The 15,491-nt window shown below is 40.4% G+C and overlaps 2 protein-coding genes across 5 annotated transcripts in view; one reads left to right on the top strand and one right to left on the bottom strand.

Annotated features, from left to right (window-relative positions):
* The window catches only part of zgc:165481 (uncharacterized protein LOC100073327 homolog), a 23,398-nt gene extending 14,895 nt beyond the window's left edge, over window positions 1–8,503 (top strand). The window contains exon 2 of the mRNA XM_050048322.1: window positions 7,268–8,503. Within this exon, the coding sequence (XP_049904279.1) occupies window positions 7,268–8,010 (743 nt within the window). The 3' untranslated portion in view covers window positions 8,011–8,503. The remainder of the gene's footprint in view (window positions 1–7,267) is intronic.
* Window positions 1–15,491, bottom strand: part of cep89 (centrosomal protein 89) — a 73,229-nt gene that overhangs the window by 30,614 nt on the left and 27,124 nt on the right. The window lies entirely within an intron of this gene.

The following is a 15,491-nucleotide window of genomic DNA, read 5'->3' as shown; positions in this document are numbered from 1 at the left end:
GTGATTTATCTTTTTATAAATGACAAAAGGCACATCTGCCTCATTTTTGCTGTGGTATCGTGATACTACTCAGAACCGTGATACTTTCACTGGTATCGTACCGTGGGTCCCAATTTTGGTACCGTGACAAGTCTCTGATGACTTAACTTCGCGCTGGGGGCGGGTGTCCCACATTGTCCCTCACAAACCTACTCCTTGTCCCACATTTGGTTTATTGGGACCTGGTCACCCTAGAGGCGGGGTGGGGGTGGGGGGCTCCAAGGTGCCTCTTGCCTGGGGCCCCCAGAGTGTCTTGAAACAGCCCTGGATATATTCCTTAGCTAGAATCACACTTTGTGCACCAGATAATTCAGTGAGTGTCATAAGAGTTGTATCCTTCAGCATCCAAGTATCTATTATCCACAACTGCTTTCAGACTGTAATAAGACCTTTATTTTTAGTGAATGGCATTCTAAAGCTACTTGAAGGTGGTAAGGACAAGTGTGCTTGTAGCAGTCTATGGTTTAAATGAAGTCTTACCTAAATGAAGAGCAATTACGAACGTCACATCCACTGTGAGTTTCTTGATTGACTGTGGGTAGTGTATAACATTCCATCCTGGATGTTTATGGTACTTTTAATGGCCTTGATAGCTTGAGATTATGTGTTGTTGTGGCATCTGACAATCTACAGAAAGGCTCCAATCATTCAGACTTAGTTTACTCTCATGACTTAACTATTCTAGTTTTGATTCAGTATTTCACACAGGTTGAATTTGTTATAAAATTTTGTTTGATCTTGCTCAAGGACACCTCAAACCACATGCCTGGGTAAAGAGTAGACTCTCTGATTACTACACAGCCCAATTCAGCCTACCTTCTACAGTATATGTTACTGAAATTCCAATATACTAGGAGTAACTCTCCAGTGGTTTAAGGAGAACAATAGTAGCATGGAACTGGATCTATAATTACTCTGGAGAGCAAGAACATGATTTCATCTATTCCAGCATCAAGACTTCCTTAATTCTCCTCCAATCAGTTCCTAATTGTCAAATGTCAGCTTCGCTCCACCTCCTCCCCTGTGGTATTGCTCTTGCACAGTGGAGCTACATGACTTTATTCAGATCAGTGTTTCACCTTTCAGATTCAACATATTTACCTTGAAGACCAACTAATCATTTAATATGTCGATAAGTCAGTCAACCAGGCAGTTAACTAGTCTGTCAGGTGGTACACCAGTCAATCAACTGATCAGTCTATCAGAACACAACTATTAATAAAACAACACTAGGAGGCTGTGGTCGTAAATTTCTTCACTCTCCATGTGAAATTTACAATATTGCTCTGACTAGTAGAAAAAGAATGGTCGACCGCACAATTACTTCATTGGTTATTATAACTGCCTTTGACAATTTATTGTCTAATGACGCTATCACCCCTCAGTACACTTACAGCTCTATTATTCTGCCATACTCCTTTATGAGCCCTGCCATTTGTCTCTTATCTAGACTCAATTGGCCAACCATATCTCATTATACCTCTCTACAATCCCACCTTACACAAGACCGCTGTGCCCAGTTAGCTTACAACCTCAGCAGCTTAATAACCAAGCAATAGTATCCAAGGTATGAAGAAGAAATGTTAAGTGAAAGACAGTTCACTGCTAATTGGGATGCTCTGCAATACCACTGGGTATCTGGGAATGTCTGTGTATAACATTGACATGGAATCTACAGCAGCCATCAACTGCTAAAAGAAATTAATAGTTAAGCGAATACATTTGTGTCAGCTGCAGTTCCGTTAATGGCCACTAGATGGTGTTTCCAGTGATGAACAAGATGGTGAGCAGTAAATTTCCAACTTCAAATATCACTTGAGAGAACTATGAGCAACCTCACAGATGCTTTGTGTGTGTTTTTCACATAGACTGAATAATGATCAGATGTAGCCTCGGGGACTACCGTTGGGTTTGTGAACTCCCATTTTGAAGCCTTGAGTTTGGCATTTTGGCTGTTGCCATCATTTGTGAAGCACAAAGTGACCATATTCGGACGAGAGGGAAAGCTGCAGAGGAGCAAGGGGCGGACCTGCCAAAGAACCGGAGGACATTATCCGTGGATGGCCTGTACACGTTAATTTCTGCTGTAAAGCTCAGCATTTTAACATGGGAGTCTATGGGGATTGACTCGTTTTGGAGCCAGCCTCAAGTGGCCATAAGAAGAACTGCGTTTTTTGGCATTTCTGCACTGGCTTCATTTTTTTAGCCTTGGAGGTTGCCGTGTGATTTTACAACTCTTGATTAAAGCTTTCTTTTTTTTGTGGGGCTATGGGTGTGATTCCTCATGGCTATTATGTGGATTGTGCTCATATACCCTCTAACACCAAGCTGAAAACAAAGTCAACATTGAGAATCTGGCAGAAGATAAAGAAAAATAATGTTTGGTTTTGGAAACCCGTGAAGCCCAGTGAAAACCTGTGTCGTCTTGCATGACAACTGCTCTGAGGTGCTCTGGACAATCCATCTGGTTGCTCTGCAAAGATGGAAAAGCCTGTGGTGATTAATAGCTTTGCACATAGTGTTCCCCTCACTGACTAGGAACCTCACAATGGCACACTCTGCAAGGTAATTACTCAACTCAAACCACAGTATTTAGCTCTACCAACCAAAGCTAATGACAGTTTTTGGAAGTGTTCAAAATATATTCAAAGCCTCTACAGCCAATTGGTTACGGTGCATGCCAAAGAGTTGCAACATCCCTGGCTCAGTTCCAGTTGAGGACCTTTGTTGCATTGTAAACTCCACAGGATAGATTTATGAACAATTGTAACCACATTCAAGTTCATGTTGCATAACAAAGATCTGGATTTTATCTTGCCCAATCACAGTGCAGTGCCCTTTCTTTACAAATGTATTTGTCGCAGATGTCTGGGGAAAACTGGGTGACTCTGCTCCTGGGACTGATGCAGCATGAGCTGGTTCTTTCTGACATCTTTCTGACATGTTTCAGAAGGGTTTTTAACGCAACAGACTGCTGGCTGAAATATTTAGCAGTCAGCAAGTCACAGAGAGGCCTGCTGGGCAATCGCCAGTGCAACATTCACCTATTCAATCTATATTTCATGGTCATGAATGAATGAATGACTGGCTTTTCTTTATATAGCATCTTCCTGATGGGAGGGGGACTGGTTAATGAAATGTAGAGGTTAAGTAAAAGTAACAGGAATGAGGTAACTGCAACTACAGCTCACTGATGCACTCTGATTTTTTTAGGTTTTACTAAACCCCTACCAAACCTTTTTAACCTTTACTGAATCATACATAAGTTGACAAATAAACCTGGGCCTGAACAAAGACTGGAAGGCCACTTTTAAACTCTGCTGCAACCCTGTCTTTGTTTATTATCATGTCAGGGGGGTACTCGACAGAATGCACAAAGTCCTTTACCATTTTAGCAGACATTAATGTCCTCCTCCAGGTATGTTTTAAAGTATGTAAAATACTTACACTAATACTACTACTTTACTTTACAAGGCTTCCCCACATTATAACAGTTTAAAAGAACTCTGAAAAGGGGCTGTAAGCCAATCCACTCTTTCTCCCTCATTGAGAAATTCTAGATCGGCCCCCCAATCTGCCCACCGCTGCTGCTTGCAGTAGGTTTTGCTTTGCACCTTCTCCAGTGCAGCTCGCACTAGTTGACCGTTAAAAGAGTGGTGCATTAATGTTAAAGGAAACATTGGAAAGATTCAGTCATACACGTTTGAGCCTCAGTCAGACCAAGATTCAGATGAAGAGTCTGTTGTGCACCAAAATCAGTGACAGACGTACCAGAATGTTAAGTGTAATTACCATCTTTATTTATGTTGTTTGTTAGCTTGTAGGGTAGCTAGCAATGGCTTACACAGTGTTAGTGGTTGTGAAACATACAATAATATCTGCTGCAATGTTACAATGTTAACACTGGCCCAGTTTGCAGCCAAAAACTACAACTCTACCATATTTGCTGTCAAAACCTTGCTCCTTGCTCTCTGCCCCCCGGTCTGCGCTGGAATTTCGTGTTTCTTTGGCGGTGTTTCCCGTATCAGTCAGCGATTGGTTTGCGTATTAGTGTAATGTACTTACGATGTATATATCACATACATATAATGTACATAAACTAGCTTGCACAGCATATGTTGGAATCTTAGATTGTAAGGAAATACACAGACATCACCTCCTTTAGTGGAGGAATGAAAAAACACCTCGCTAGTGGCAAACTTTGCACAGATACAAGTCAGTATAGCCAAGGTCAAATATTTAGGGGACATAAACACAAGAAAAACAATTTTGAGTGGAAGAGGACTTTGAAAATAAGGAACACTGAATATATTTTAAATATAAGATGTCCATGTCAGGATGTTAAAGAATTCCTTTATCAGCCCCTCAAGGTGAAATGAAATTTTTTTTCACGCTGTTGTTATTTTACAGATTACACACACACATACCTGAAATACAGATACATGCACAAACAGGACCTGTACACATGCATTTATGGAGAGATGTCAGAGCGAGAGGGCTGCCCATGGACAGGCTCCTCAAGCAGCTGAGGTTTCAGTGCCTTGCTTTAGGGCGCCTCAGCAGTGTCCAGAAGCATGAGCTGGCACCACACTCCGTGTTTGGTCCGCCAGGGTCTTGAACCAGTAACCTTCCAGTTCCCAAGCCAAGTCCCCATAGACTGAGCTACTGCCCCTGTAAACAAGCCCCATATGTTTTGAAAATGAACAGGACCAATACCACTGAGTAGTTGTTACCTTAACTGGAGATGAAGACCCCAGCTGCTCACCTCTGCTCTGAGCTGGTCTCCCAGAACTGGATGGTTGGAAATTTTAACTTGCCACCTGAGAGAGTTGTGAGCAGATCTAGAATCAGCCTTGCATTACTATTCAAGCCAGGACTCGAATCGACCTGGGGCACAGAGTTCTGACCCCATGAAAACATTCCATTACTGTCCATGTGGGGGGTACATGTAAGGCAGAGGGAGCATATGTCCACACCCAGTGATGACCATCACAGGGAGATCGAGAGGCAATGTAGTTTTTCCTCTTTGGATGCCCAGTCTGTGCCACTGTGGGGCCACTCCTTGTTCTGGTATGCCCCTCTATGGACACAATGTCAGCCCCCCACAAAGAGGAGGCCCAGCAAGCACCAGGGACTTAGAGACCATACAGTGGGGGATGTCTGTTGCTGAGGACAATCTCCAGCAGTTCTTGGCACTATGTTTGTTGACTCAGCTACATACATTGTACCTGCCAATTAATCTTATTCCCGTCAATTGCTCTTGGCACAATTGATAGTGAAACCCACCAATACCATGGGGGTCTTTTGGCACACATACGTGTGGTGTCAGAGTCCCAAGGCACGCACACACACACACACACACATACATACATACACACACACACACACACACACACACACACACACACACACACACACACACACAGTCATAAACTGGCATGCTGACATAAGAAAATAAGTCTGTTGAAAAAAGAAACTACCATTTGTTTACCTATAGAAAATTGCAATTCACAATTCAAACTTTGCTGCAGTCTATTTCAAGAGAAGAGTGCATGAAAATTAAGTCTGTTCTCCCTAAATCTGCTGAAGTGGAACAACTCTATGACATCATAGAGTTTCCTACCTCTTTCACTTTTAATAGGTCAGAAGTATAAGCAAGTATAATCACACATATTCCACAACCCCCAGGAATGTTCAAATCCACAGCCCAGTTTTTATGCTTTATGACAGAATAGAGTTTAATTATGAAACTTTATTGTATTTTCGTATCTTGAAGATGTTAAAATCAAGAACGACCTTTTATGTACCTGAAGATGAGCGTGATCTCGCCTGCCACAGTAAGGGTCTGAGGCAAAATACAGGAGGTGGGGGGTCCTTACCCTCATTCCTATTCATGCTAGGTGTCGGTGGGTACATGTTTACAGCTACTTGACCTTATCAGTGATGACTGACAGTTTCTTGCTGTTCTGCACAAGGGAACTGATCATTGGGAGTTTTCTCATGTCAGCCCTTAATTATGTACAATCGCACCGAAACTGTTGGCATCAACTAATACTGATACCAGGGTGAGTGTAACAATTTGTACACACACTAGCCTAAACCTTTGCCCCAGATCATAGCTTGAATCTGTCTTTGTGGGTGACGTGCCAGTGAGAGCTGTGTTTAAAGGGACAGTTGACCTCAAAATCAAAAATATTTTTTCTTCCTCTTACCTGTAGTGTTATCAGTCTAGATTGTTTTGGTGTGAGTTGCCAAGTGTTGGAGATATTGGCTGTAGACATGTCTGCCTTCTCTCCAACACTCAGCTTGTGGTGCTCAAAGTGCCAAAAAATACATTTATAAACTCCACAGCAACATCTCTTTTCAGAAATCATGACCCTATTACTCGAGATAATCCACAGACCTTGTTGTGAGCAGGTTCATGTGGGAAATATTTTCTTTTAGCAGAATTGCTATATATATTGCTATATATATTATTTTTAACTACAATACTTCATAGTCAATTTCATTTAGTTTTTTCCGTCTTCAAAGAAATTAAAGAAATGTTGAGATAAAGGACAACTTTACATTTTTCAAAAAGGTTTTTCTTTTTACATCCTTCAAAATCAAGAAGGCCTCGCATCCCCCTATGAAACTTTGGTGAGCCGTGGTGGGGGTTGAGTCCCCAAGTTTGGATTCTGTATTCTGTATCAATACAGACCAAATAAAAAGCTACAAAAGGCTTTATACAATCCATGGGATGACAAATAAATAATCAAACAACCTAAAATTTACAAAGTAAGCTTCAATTCAGGGACTGGTCATTTTAATTTAGATCCGTAACAATATTGTATTCCACATGAAATAACCAAATCACCAAGAAATGGGGAAGGAGCAGCTGTCTTTATCACCTCTCCCCAAAGATTAGTAGCATACAGGTCTCCTGCTTTGTCACAGAGGGCTCTGGGATGACACCCTGATCCAACTCCCAAACCATAAATCATTCATCAGCAGCAGGTACAGAGAGTAGAAGCAGCCAGAGAGTAAGGCAGAGACCTGACCTTTCCCTGCTGGGTAGAGATACAGCAGATAACAGTAGTCAGAATCATCTGCTTATTTCAGCACAATATCCAATGTTCTGCTTTAAAATCACATGTAATACTGGACTATATAAATACAGTACCATTATGCTTCTAATTCACTTTTTCTCAACATGTCTCTGCCTCTACATTCTTCTCACCTTCCCCAGAACATGACTTGAAGATGAGCTGTCCTCAGGCTGAGTTAGAGGAGGAATGTCCTCCACCAGAGGAATTAGAGTGTAAGATCTGTTACCAACGCTACAATGCCAACAACCGCAAGCCTAAGATCCTGGACTGCCTGCACCGGGTCTGCGCCCGCTGCCTCATTAAGATCCTGGACATTGCAGACGGAGCAAGTTTCATCTCCTGCCCCTTTTGCCGACACCAAACTGAAATCACAGAGTACGAGGTGTCAGCCCTCCCTGACGATGCTATCATCATGTCCCATTTGGCAATGCGGGACAAATCCTGGAGTTCCGACCACAACAAGGAGGTGGTCCTGACTCCGACGAGTTTCTCTTCCTCCAGCCCATCTCATGACTCCTCCAACTGCCTGGTCATCACTATAATGGAAGTGCAGAGGGACTCACAGCACTCCCCAAGCAGAAATGGCAGCTCCGATGTCTATGCTGAGCAGAGCCTGGACTCAGTCTCGATGGGCTCCAATGGGCTGGCTGATCAGGATGCCCTGTCCAAGTTCTGTAATCATGTCCCACGCATCCTGGTCTGGCTGCTGGGTTTCTTGTACTTTGGCTCACTGCCTCTAGGAATCTACTTGTTGGTGATTCAGAGAGTAACACTGGGCATTGTATGTGTGAGCTTGGTGCCATCAAGCCTGACAGTTTGCCTGGTCTATGGGTTCTGCCAGTGTCTGTGCCAGGGCATGTGTGACTGCTCCTCCAGGGGCTGATAGGATATCAGAGGACTGGTAGTGCAAGGATGGGATAAAGTCAGCCACAGTCAACAGGTATTTGATTTGATTTGTGAAAAGAAATGGCATCAAAAGGTAAAGAGGGTGACCTCTCCTATAAAGACTTTGCAAGCCTACCAGTCAGTTATCTTCATGCAAATAATGGGGCTAGTTAAGAGACCTTTAGTATTGGTCCAGGCTTTTGTTAGGCCAACTGCTGCAACTCAGAGACCAGTTTGGCCCAACAGGAACAGAGCCTCTGACAAGATGTGTCAGGTGGAGCAGCGCCTGAACCTACAATTCTGTGATGTATTTCTGTATCCTTTATCTGTTCTGTGTTGTGTGTATGACTTAGTCCATTAATCTTTGACTTGCATAAGGACAGCACTGATAGAGTCCTGGGCCCTCATTTATCAACACTGTGTACCCAACAAAAATCTTGCATGCAGTCATCTATTTTTTTTGTTTTGTTATTCTCAGGATGATAAGTTAATTAACAATTGCATTTAAGCATGATTGTTTGATTTTCTTTATTTTCGTGTCATGCATATGAAGTGCCCAACCCTCATGGGTTTACAAGACATCAAAAGTTCAGGTGCAGTGGTCAAACATCTCATAACATAATTACACGTTATTTTACAGCTCAGTCCTAATACAAAATATTCTACCTGCTTTCCAAAGTTTGGCAAATAAAATCTGCAGCAATAACGGTTTCATTTCTGAAGCACAAGTCAAGTTTTTCAGTGATCCAGCCAAAGTAAATCAATATAAATGGATGTCATTTTACTGAAAGCACACCCCTTATGTCCTGGTAAACAGGACAGTAAAACAAAAAATTGAACCTCATTGAGAGTCTCCCGTAGCTTACACATGAATAGATAATTGCAAGTTCCCAATAACAAAAAGGGCGTAAAATCATGTTGTAGGCAATATGAACACAAGTTAAACTTTAAGGCACCTTTTGGGCAGACTGACAGTAGAAATACAATACAAAATACATATTATCCAAATATGTCTTTTTTTCATTTACCTTTCATTTTTAGTTAGTGTCCATCATGTCTAGCCTGCATTCAAGGTAGCACTACATGTTACCAAATATTTCTTCTCTCTGTTTAAGCTACAGGTAACTCAGAGTTGGATATATCTCAATCATGATACTGGTCTTGCCATCAGCTCCTAGAAATGCATTGAGGAAAAGAATTGGTGCGCTGACATCTATGGGCTGAAAAGTTTCAGTCTGTTGAACCTGCTGATGTAAGACTGTTGTAACATCTTTACATCCTGGTAGAAACACTGTTCTTCCAGGGCAATGTGACTAACAAAGAGTGACCATTGGCAGGATTTTTCAGCATAAAAGTTCAAAGTGCTCCAGGTAAGAAAGACAAAGGATATTGACATGTAATGCACAGACAAGGCAAGGCAAGTACTAAATACCCAATTAACTGTAAATTGGCAGTAATATTTTATTTACCTATTTTACTGTCACAGCAGTGTCTTTGAGAACACATGTGATGAGGCTGTTGGTGTTGCATATTGAATGTGTCCATCTCCATCTCTATCTTATTCTCTGCCTCAAATACAAACAACACTCAAGAGTTTTTGCGCTGATTGGATTTTTTATTTTTATTTTTTTGATTTGGTTCAAATAAGGCATAAACCAGACTCATATCTCAGGTTTTTTGATACTCTTTTAACGTTAAGCAACAAACTTTCCATTCAGTTCCTTGTTGGGTTGAACATAGCAAGGCTGCTCTGTTGTATATGTGGTACTGCTTGTAAAAGGCTCATTTGGCTTGGTATACAGTTTATGTCTATGGGAGTCCTCTGTTACCTTCATGCTGTAAGTCACCATATTGAAGCAATGTGGATTTGATGTTGTGTGGCGCCTCGAGATTGTGTGCATTATTTATGTGGCATCTTGATTTTTATTTGCATGTAAGAGAAACTTTCCCCTACATGTACTATTATGGCATATGGACTCCTGAAAGAAAGATCACAATAAACTATGGTGTAATTTTAATGTAATTTCACATGCATGTGGAGGAAAAATGCTATTTTTAGTGAAGTCTACTAAAGCTTTAAGTTCCCCTGTGAGCACTACAAAGTAGTTTCCTCTGTGACCAAAACATACATTTTAGTGTGTCAGAAGTTTTTTCTTCTGAGACATGAGTGACATTTCCACAACCACTTGAATGAAAGGTTTAGACTATAATTTGAGCATTTCATTTTGTAAGTGAAGCTTGTTGTTCATGAGCATGGTGGTGTAGAAATTGTGAGGTTTATAAATTCACATTACTTTAGGGGGTGCTTGGGGCAGTTATGCATATTTGACAATTACCAACTTTCTTGTAGTCACAAGCATTCTACATTTTACTCATAGGAGTCAATTTATAACCTTTTGTGTACAATGTTGATAACCGAGGGCCCTGGGATGATGACTCTTATATATATTAAATGATAAACTTCAGGTGATGCTATTTGTCATCAAAATGGATATGTAGCATTTTTTTTTTGGGGGGGGGGTTATTTCATGCTAACCTGTTCCTCTATAATGTAAGTCCTGTTTATTCTAAATGGACTGATAAATGGTAAATGGACTGTTTGTTCTCTGATGTTGGGGTTCTATATTCTTTTTACCTTTCCTTCGTCACCGTCCTTCTACCCCTATTTCTATACCCATCTCTGTTTTCCTGTGTTTTCCTGTGTTTCTCTCAATGATCTACTGACTGCAGCTCTCAGCTTAGTGTCACACTACTGATTACAGAAGCTACAATGAAATAAATGTAAAATTATTTTCTATATGTTGCTTATGTACTTATTTTATGTTTGCTGCCTGCTCATTCAGTCCACAACAATCAACAGTGCTGTCATCAAGGACACAGGATGCTGTTTTCATATTTTAAAATGCTAAAATTACAAATGTGTGGGCTTATTTGTAATTCTACTGAGAAAACAGGAGATACATTTCAATCTCAAATCCACTGGATTTCTGAAGCCTCTTAACACAATTTGTAACAGGATTCTCCACCAAATCGCGAGGAAAAATGTTGGTATTGTGAGTTTCTAATACTTTACATTTGCACATTATTATCTAGCAGATATGTTTACTTGTTTCAATTATGTTTCAACAATGCTGAGGTTAACATGTTGCTATATTTAGGCACAAAAACCACTTAGTTATGGTTAGGAAAACTGTTTTTTTGTTTTTTTCAGTTTTGGTGCCAAAATTATGCCAGGAAAAGCAGTGATGTCTCAGTGTTGTCGTGACACGATCCTCACTGACAAATTGCTACAAATGCCTATGTTTAGAGCCTAGAAAGCTGCTGGAAAAATGCTGATGGGTCGCTACAAACGACCACATTTGCAACCTAAAAAGCCATTAAAAACACTGCAATGACTCGCTAAAACACAACTGGTTGTGTTGTTTGTTGGTCTCCGACAGTAGTCTGCAGCTTGGCAGGCAACACGCCTAGGTAACACACCATCCACTCCACCGCCCAATGACAAAGTAAGCTCATATACTACATCAATTTGAAAACAGTTATGATACATATGAAACATGCAGTTGCAACGCACTGCTGGTTTGCAGAAACATACAATGCCAACATTTTCTTCTGGTGACTGGGCTGAGATTCTCTGTGACATTACATGATTGATGAGATGGAGGTCTGGCTGCACAAGATAAATTGCAGGTGTCACTAAATAGTGATAGCTCCAAAGAATGACAACAGAAGAGCTATTTTCTTTTGCAATTAATGATTTTAACTGCATGGTAGTACCTCATTTTTTTTAAGTACTATGATGGTCAAAGTTAATAAAGCATAAAGTACTGGGACTGGTTTATAAAGTACAACAGCTAGAGACAGAAACATTTAGGAGTAAGAGAAAAGAGAAACCAATAAATGTGAGATGACAGACAACAGCAGCAGGTCAGACAGTAGAGAGAGATTTCATTTTCTGCCCAAGTTGGCAGAGCTGTAGGACACAGTGTTTGCCAGTGGAGTGTTTGTCCTGCTGGTTTTATGGTCTGACATATTCAGGAGCCTGCTTTCATGAGGGTCAGGTGACAGGTTACTTGAAAAAAATATTACTCTCCTCCCCTACGTCTGAAAATGACCACATTGGTCAAAATATAAGACAACCCTGAATATGTCTGGGTTACTTGGGGTAATCCACAGACCTCACTGACATCAATTTCCAAACGGGTTCTTTCTCTCTTTAAAAATGGTGCCAATTACACGATGTGTAGCGTAGTGAGGTGAAGTGTTGCTTGTCAAGGAAAAGTTAAGAATCCTTGAGAATTCAACTTTTTTTTTCAGCTTTCAAGTACGAGCCAGAGAGTGTCTTGAAACACCTAGCTGCTAGCTGACACCATTAGCCAAATTGGGCTAATGAGGTAAGTGAAAGAAGTTAATTTGTTCAAGTTTTTCATCACCATAATGAGCTTTGAATGGGGAAAAAAAGTAATCTTACACTGATGTCTAGCACCACGGGTCACGCAAACCTGTGACCTGGCTATATTTATACATGCGTCACTAAAATATTCAACATTTTAAGGTGTTCCAAGGAGATGGAGGAGCATTAATTTTAATTACACATGAATAATGTAGTCGTAATCTGCTTTCTCCTTATGGCACACAGTCCTTATCTTTTCAGTTTATAAGATGGCAACATTGAGATCACAGCTTGATAAGAATCAAAGGAGAGTTGGAGATGATTATAGAGTTTATGGCCAGTTACTAAAAAGAAAGCAGCTGCTGGAAATTGGTAGCATTTCACCTTGGTATGAAAAGTGAGAGCAAGATAACTTTGAATTAACATTCCCATCTCAGAATAAATCACCTACTGCTGTGAGAATGAGTGTCTCATCAGCAGCCCCCATGAGCTGCTGATGAGGAATACAAAAGGGACTGTGCTGTGGAAAATCTGACTGAAACAGGTAAAAAGCTATGGCAAAAAAATCTATTTTACATTTGCAATTCAATTTTGATGTCTTCGGGTGAATCACTGAGCTTTAAAATGGACCATTTGCGAAAATGTGCAGCCATCATCTCGTGGACTTTTATTGCCATTTAAACTGATTGGCCTCCATCAAGTCAAATGAGTTGAGAGTTTATTCGAGGTCGTCAAACAGGGAGGGGATGGGGATGAGGGGGAGGTCATGCGCTGGTGGGAAGATGCTGCATCTGGTAGTTGAGAGTAAGTTCCCAACAAAAATCTTTTTGGCTAAATTCTATACATCAAAATAACTGATGGACTGTCAGACCTGGGGTAAATTTGATTGATTTATTGTCACTAACAGTAGTGGAAAAAGTGATCTTTTGACCATCCTTACTGATGTATTTCACTATTTATTTTTGTACACCTGCACATATATGTCTTTTCTTGGATGCTCTGTCCATACTGAAAAGTTGTGACTCATTAATAGATACCTAGTCTCAATATGGCAAACCCCGGAGATCTTGCCTCCGGAAGAAAAGCGGAAGAGCCCTGGTTTCCGGTTGTAGGCTGTTTGTAGTCCGCGTGATACTGACCAATCACGTTTCAGCCAGCTGCAGTTTTGCCAGGTTAAATGGTCCATGCGGTGAACTAACGAGGCGGAACATAATTGGCGTCACTGCAAACTCTGAATCTATTGCAATGGTTCAGCATATTTACTTATATATAAACGGAAGTCGGAAACAGAAATTCGCCTCCTCCGCACAAATCAAACCGGAATGCCAAAAAATCGGGGGGTCTGCCCCCAGAGGCTGTATCGCCATCTGCCGGAAGTCAGACGCCGAATACAGCCGATGGGTTTCGAGAATGATAGATACCAGACTCCACTTCCACATGAGGCAGATGTATGAATGACTAGCAATGTTAACATATTGTTGATTTGGGCTTTTTTCTCTTCAGGATATTCACAGCCTTCATGTCTAATGGAATCTAAGTCAACCTTACAAATGTGCTTGTTTCAGTAGGTATCACCACTGATGGGGAAGAAACTCATTTTATGACTTTGAAGAGTTTCACATGTTTCTAATAAGTGTGGGTTTGAGACTTAGATCAGGATCAGGCTGTTGAAAATAAATTCATATCTCTACGTAAGCCTATATAATTTTTTTTTCTTCCCTCCCTTTACCTTTACTATCATTTTGCGTGAAAAGGGTTTTTATGAAGTTACTTAGTGAATAGCATTTTGCGATAATATATTACTTACTATCAATAAATGGTTAACATTGCACTGAAATTTTCATATTGTTTGATTTGGTTGTAGGTGAGGTGCAAAGGCCTCTGAAAATAACAGAATCTTGTAACTGCACACAGAAATGTCGTATGCTGACATGAATAATAATATTCATGCAGTCCTGTGTAGAATCAAGACATGAGGCAAAAAGAGCTTTTCAGTCACAACCACTGAACCACTGAATCACTGCATCATATCACCAGCGTTGAGGAGTAGTGAACTGCCTGTAATAAAACTAGGAGTTTAACTACATTTTGCAATTGTAACTTGTTTGTAGTTCAACTACACTCACAAGCATTTAAATAACTTTTTTGTGCCGTTTTGTGTAGTTCACTACTGACACTACAAACAAATTTGGGCCATAGAAGGAAAGAAATTTATTTTTATTTTACCAGTTCTGTAACTGCAATCAAACTCTCTTTGAACAAACTAGACGTGACTGTATTGATTCTTGCTAGATATTAACAAATGTTCAGAGAAGCTGTTGCATGTTTTTTTTAGAAGTTACCGTGTGAACTGAGTAATCCTGCTTGGTGCAATACCCCACCCAGACTCTTGATCAGAGCTGATCAGATCAAAGGATGAGAGAAGCGACTGTTTGTGAGTTAAAGCAAACTTTTAGACCCAGCTCAATGAACAGTTGTGTTTCACTTTCACTGGGAAACCCTGCGGGGAATTATTCATACACATTAAGTGATGACAAGCAACACTGACTGGGCTAGATCCCATTTTAAATAAAAGGACAATAAAGCAAAAAAGTTAAATATCAGTCTCATTACAAATACAAGCAAAATAAAAAACAAAGTATCAAAGAATGACAAAATTTAAAGACTTGATGCAAATTGAAGAAAGAATGTTCCCGGTGCAGTGCAAACCCCCTCGTCACCATGTCTGTAAATGTTTCAGTGAAGGAATTCAAACATGATTACTGTGGTGCTGACATTCTTAATTGATTTATCGATGAGTCAATAGACAAAGTATAATGTTGATTAATCCTTTACCCAAGTTATATAACAAACATGATCTGGTTATATTCTCTCAAATGTGGAGATTTGATTTGTTTTCTTTTCTTGTGAATTCAGTATCTTTAGGTTTAGGGATGCACCGAAATGAAAATTTGTGGCCGAAGCCGAAGCCGAATAATATTAAACGCTTGGCCGAATACCGAGTACCGAATATCGTTGTTTAGTTTTTCATTAGTTTTTGCAGATGAACCCCCTCCAGATTAGTGTTGTCACGGTACCAAAATTGG

The sequence above is a fragment of the Epinephelus moara genome, chromosome 1 (assembly GCF_006386435.1).
Source record: "Epinephelus moara isolate mb chromosome 1, YSFRI_EMoa_1.0, whole genome shotgun sequence".
NCBI lineage: Eukaryota > Metazoa > Chordata > Actinopteri > Perciformes > Serranidae > Epinephelus > Epinephelus moara.
Note: the sequence above shows the minus strand (reverse complement) of the source record. Positions and strands in the feature narration are given on the sequence as shown.